This window comes from Dermacentor andersoni, chromosome 10 (genome assembly GCF_023375885.2).
Source record: "Dermacentor andersoni chromosome 10, qqDerAnde1_hic_scaffold, whole genome shotgun sequence".
Lineage (NCBI taxonomy): Eukaryota > Metazoa > Arthropoda > Arachnida > Ixodida > Ixodidae > Dermacentor > Dermacentor andersoni.
The window spans coordinates 31328527-31334179 of record NC_092823.1 but is presented as its reverse complement, the minus strand read 5'-3'; the positions used below and the strand labels follow the sequence as shown (position 1 = coordinate 31334179).

Genomic DNA, 5653 nt, shown 5'->3' with positions numbered 1-5653 from the left:
AGGAGTCGTTCTAGAATTTTACCGAATAGGGAGTTCATGACTATAGGTCTATAGGAGGACGTCTGATCGAGGGGACGACCTGGTTTCGGAAGAAATATAATCCTGCCCCTTTTCCAAGTTTGAGGGAAGTGACCCAAGTTTAAAGCCGAATTAAAAAGAAACACGAAAAAATCTGGATGAAACTGAAAAAGACTTGATCATGGTAAGAGTGATACCGTCGCGACCCGGGGCGGCACCCTCCCTGCCCTGCGCGATCGCAAATTCGATTTCGGTATGGGTAAATGCCCTGTCTTCCGTGCGGCTCACCGCTGGTCTGCTCGCTACTAGTCGCATGGTCGTATGTAGAGCATTGTCGTGAATCGTGTCGTCCGCTGGAATGTGAGCTTGGAGAAGCAGAGCTGCTGACTGCAGTGTGTCCGTGGTTTTCCCACCAGTCGGTAAGGTGAGCGCTGGCAAATGTATACTGGGCCATCAGCCCCAGTACACTTTATTTCTGTTGGCCTCAAGTGAGCCATATACAGTGAACTGGACGCGACAGCGCTCTTGACACTTTCGTACGGCCACGCACTCTAATAAGAACGTTGGGCCCGGGGAGGCCTTGGTGGACCCCGGCGCTGGCGAGGGAAAGACGCGCCGTGAACGCGTCGCGGCGCAGATATCAGCGCTGCGCGGCGGAAGAATTACGGGCGCAACTCCACATAGCATACAGCAAGGCCCTCGCAGTTTTTCGCAGTCATGTTCGTGCGGCCAAGACTTCGCACCTCCAGGGATGGTATACTAGTTGTACGCGGCGCTCCATTTTTTCCGCCGCGTATCGGGAAGCGTTCGGGAGGGTGCGCCCGCGACAGTGTTTACCGCCGCTCGAGCTGCCCGACGGAACACGTACGACTACACACTTAGAGTCGGCGGCCCTCCTACTGAAGACGCACGTGGCGGTCGACGATCCCTCGTCTGACGGGCCCGGCCACGCAGAAATCAGGAGACTGGCTGCGTCGCCCTATTCCACGCGGGCAAGCGACGCGCCTTTTACGGCAGCCGAACTGCAAAGCGTCCTTCGCAAAACGATGGACGCATCAGCGCCCGGGCCGGATAAGATTACGCCCTACATAATCAAGGGGCTCGCGCGGTCGCACAGCGCTTTCCTGCTCGGGCTTTTCAACGCGGCGCTCGCGTTGGGATACTTCCCCCGTTGCTGGCGAACGGGCAGAATCATCTTCCTCCCGAAACCGCAGCGCCCGCCCGATTTGCCCGCCTCGTACAGGCCGATCTGTGTCACGTCGGCACTCGGCAAGGTGCTTGAGCGCCTCTTGAACGGCCGACTATATTATTTTTTGAAGTGCGGCGGACACCTGCACGAACACCAATACGGGTTTACCCCCGGCAGGAGCGCTGTCATGGCTTTACACGCACTAAAGACCCGCCTGCTTGCACTCAAGGAGGCCAAGACACCGGCCATCCTAATGTCGTTGGATTTTCGAGGCGCTTTCGACAGCGTGTGGCACCCCCTCGTCCTTAAATTTTTTAGGGATCGGGGGCTACCGACGAACGTATACCACCTTCGCACTTTCCTCGAGGACCGGCGTGTGGAGTTCACCTCCCACGCGGGCGCGGTCGAGGCCAGGCCATCGCTGGGCAGCCCTCAGGGTTCGCCCCTGTCTCCACTTTTGTGGAACGTCATCGTACATGGGCTCCTCGAGCTTCCCATGCCCGCCGGGGTGACCGCCCACGCGTACGCCGACGACACCATCCTCGTCATTTCGGCAAAGACGCGTGACGGGCTCGGCGCGGCGGGCTCGGAAGCTCTTCGGCGAGTGGTGGCATGGGCCGCGAGCGTCAAGGTCTCCCTCAACCCGGATAAGACTCAATGTGTCTTGTTTTCTCATGGACATGGAGGGATGGAACGCGTCCATCCCACCGTCCGCCTGGGCACCTCGGGCAGAGGCTTGAAATTCGTGGAGGCCCTCAAGGTTTTAGGCTTGACTTTTGATAGGCGCCTCCACTTTTTCCAACATGCCGACGGCCTCAAGGAGAAGGCCGAACATCTGGCCTGCCGGGCGCTGACGTTCTTGCAAATGCAGGGTACCCTGCAGCCGGCGGCATTAACACGCCTTTACCATCAGGTGATGCTGCCGGCGCTCACGTACGCGTCGGCAGTGTGGTGGTCTGCCAAGCCGGACTGCAGACTCAGCGCCCGCGTAACCACCATGCAGCGCACGATCCTGCTGGCGTTGTCGGGCGCATATCGGACGACGCGCATGGCTTCCATCATCATCATCATCATCATCAGCCTGATTACGCCCACTGCAGGGCAAAGGCCTCTCCCATACTTCTCCAACTACCCCGGTCATGTACTAATTGTGGCCATGTTGACCCTCCAAACTTCCTAATCTCATCTGCCCACCTAACTTTCTGTCGCCCCCTGCTACGCTTCCCTTCCCTCGGAATCCAGTCCGTAACCCTTAATGACCATCGGTTATCTTCCCTCCTCATTACATGTCCTGCCCATGCCCATTTCTTTTTCTTGATTTCAACTAAGATGTCATTAACGCGCGTTTGTTCCCTCAACCAATCTGCTCTTTTCTTATCCCTTAACGTTACACCTATCATTTTTCTTTCCATAGCTCGTTGCGTCGTCCTCAATTTAAGTAGAACCCTTTTCGTAAGCCTCCAGGTTTCTGCCCCGTACGTGAGTACTGGTAAGACAGCTGTTATACACTTTTCTCTTGAGGGATAATGGCAACCTGCTGTTCATGATCTGCGAATGCCTGCCAAATGCACCCCAGCCCATTCTTATTCTTCTGATTATTTCGCTCTCATGATCTGGATCAGCAGTCACTACCTGTCCTAAGTAGATGTATTCTCTTACCACTTCCAGTGCCTCGCTACCTATCGTAAACTGCTGTTCCCTTCCGAGACTGTTAAACATTACTTTAGTTTTCTGCAGATTCATTTTTAGTCCCACCCTTCTGCTCTGCCTCTCCAGATCAGTGAGCATGCATTGCAGTTGGTCCCCTGAGTTACTAAGCAAGGCAATATCATCAGCGAAGCGCAAGTTACTAAGGTATTCTCCATTTACTCTTATCCCCAATTCTTCCCAATCCAGGTCTCTGAATACCTCCTGTAAACATGCTGTGAATAGCATTGGAGATATCGTATCTCCCTGTCTGACGCCTTTCTTTAATGGGATTTTGTTGCTTTCTTTATGGAGGACTACAGTGGCTGTGGAGCCGCTATAGATATCTTTCAGTATTTTTACATACGGTTCGTCTACACCCTGATTCCGCAATGCTTCCATGACTGCTGAGGTTTCGACTGAATCAAACGCTTTCTCGTAATCAATGAAAGCTATATATAATGGTTGGTTATATTCCGCACATTTCTCTATCACCTGATTGATAGTGTGAATATGATCTATTGTTGAGTAGCCTTTACGGAATCCTGCCTGGTCCTTTGGTTGACGGAAGTCTAAGGTGTTCCGGATTCTATTTGCAATTACCTTAGTAAATACTTTGTAGGCAACGGACAGTAAGCTGATCGGTCTATAATTTTTCAAGTCTTTGGCGTCGCCTTTCTTATGGATTAGGATTATGTTAGCGTTCTTCCAAGATTCCGGTACGCTCGAGGTCTTGAGGCATTGCGTATAGAGGCTGGCCAGTTTTTCTCACGGCACGGCTTCCCTTCAGGTCTTAATGAAGGTGCCGCCACTGTCGCTCGAGCTAGACAGGACCGCGGCGGAATTTAGACTCTTCGCGCTGCGCGAGGCCGTCGAGTTCGGCGACCTCGCGTTCTCCCCGCGGGATATCCTCTACCCCGCCGACCCTTGGAGAGTACACCCGGCCTCGATGCGCGCATTTCCGTTCGCGCAACTGTCGGCGCCGGAGGCGCGCAGTAGATCGCGTGCCGCGGGCCTGCATGTGTTCACCGACGGCTCCTACACGCCGCACTCATCGGGCGCCGCCTTCGTCGTCCTCGGCCCGCGGGAGCGGATCGGGGCGGTGGGCCGATTTCGTGTGAGCGCCGCCACGAGCGCCTATTGCGCTGAGATAATCGCATTCACGGAGGCCTTGAATCACCTGTGCGGCCACCGGCAGACGGCAGCGGTATCTTTATATACCGACTGCCTATCCCTGCTTCAAGCGGTCGCGACGCCCGGCTCGGCCGACCCCCGCATTGTCCGTATTCAAACGGCGCTCGGGGAGATTGCCGGCTTGTCCGAGGTGCATCTCTATCACGTGCCCGGGCACTGTGGGGTTTTCGGAAACGAACTCGCCGACTTCCTAGCGTCGCGGGCCGCGAGGAACGGGCTGGATCGCAGAGCGCCCATACCTTTAAGATCCATCCGCAATGCGTTCAGGGCCGTACAACGAGGGCGGTGGGCACGGTTATGGCGCGAACACCACACAGACACGGCGCTATTTCGCTGGGTGCCGCGCCTAGAGGAGATGCCGTCCTTTTTTCCTCCCCCGCGAGCTTTGGTTACCCTGCTTACGGGGCACGGCCGCTTCCCCTTTTATTTCCATCGGTTCGGCCTCGCCAACGACTCTATGTGCCCATGTGGCACAGAGTGTCTGTCTTTCGAACATTACTTGGGGGAATGTAGGCTCACCAGGCCGTTGGCCGCCTCTCTTGAGCCGCAGAGCTCTTTGACACGACTGGACCTGCCTTTGCTTCTGCGCTCCAGTCGTAATAGAGCGATTTTGGTCCAAATCGTACGGGTTATTAGCGAACATCTGCCCGACTACGTCCGATGACGACTTCACACAGACGCGCTCATTTATAATCGCGGTTGACCGCATACCGTTTGCGCCGGCCATGGCCGGGTGGGCTCGAGCGGTGCCTCCGGGGAAGCGTCCGGCGCCTCGCTGACGACCTCTGTAGGGGCGCGAGTAGGGCCAGCCGGGCGCAAATGGTCCGCGGGGCCATCGAGATCTATGAGGAGGCGCCCCCGCGACCCCCATCCACCAGCAATGTCAGAAACGTCACGCAACCCCCGCGGTGGCAAAAGCCCTGTCACCGGCTCATACCCGCCATGCCCACCTCACGGCTGGGGGTTCGATTCCCGGCTGCAGAATTGTCCCGTACACATTTTTTTTTTCTTTTCAATTTTTTTACATACAAATACACAAACGCACGCCGGATTGCGGAGGTCGCTGTCGTCTTGTCGACCGGAGACGGCGGGGCTTTGCGCCCCTGGCGACACGCCCTCGTGCAACCGACTGGCTGTGGGACCTTTCGGTCGTTGTCTGAAAGAACCGTGACGCCGTGCCACTCTGTCTTTCACCCTTGGCCAATACCGCAATCTCCTGAGGACGGACGCGCCCTAACATCGCTCGTTCGAGCGCCCGCTGGAATCCGCCGGTACAAGACAACTTGCCTTATTAATGCGGCAATTCTTACCCGCAGTCCTCTCTACGAACGAGGAGCGCCCTCCTCGGCCAAACCATCATTCCGGAGGGATGCCGCAACGGACACTAACAACCGGGTGTCGAGACAAGGATATCAGAACTTCGACCCTCGCCTGACGAGCCGTGCGCTGCGCGGCGGCATCACCTTTTACTCGGCTGACACGTGGACGGACGCACCGGTTTCGCACCACCTCCTCGGAGGGCGTCCGTTGGCCCAATTGACGGCCGTCTTCCGTGGAATCCTGTGA

General features: G+C 56.3%; 1 protein-coding gene across 1 annotated transcript; it reads left to right on the top strand.

The window, feature by feature from the left end:
- The first annotated feature begins 1394 nt into the window (after positions 1 to 1394).
- LOC126519108 (uncharacterized) lies at positions 1395 to 5653 on the top strand. Its single transcript, XM_050168720.1, has 3 exons — positions 1395 to 2195; positions 3684 to 4240; positions 5404 to 5653. The coding sequence occupies exons 1-3, from the start codon at positions 1395 to 1397 to the stop codon at positions 5651 to 5653; spliced, it is 1608 nt and encodes a 535-aa protein (XP_050024677.1).

Bases quoted from the DNA above. Each gene is read 5' to 3' on its own strand.
- LOC126519108 (XM_050168720.1), top strand. From the start codon at position 1,395: ATGGCTTTACACGCACTAAAGACCCGCCTGCTTGCACTCAAGGAGGCC. The intron at 2,196-3,683 runs GTAACCACCATG...GCTTCCCTTCAG, and splicing joins ACTGCAGACTCAGCGCCCGC to GTCTTAATGAAGGTGCCGCC. The intron at 4,241-5,403 runs GCACTGTGGGGT...TCTTACCCGCAG, and splicing joins CATCTCTATCACGTGCCCGG to TCCTCTCTACGAACGAGGAG.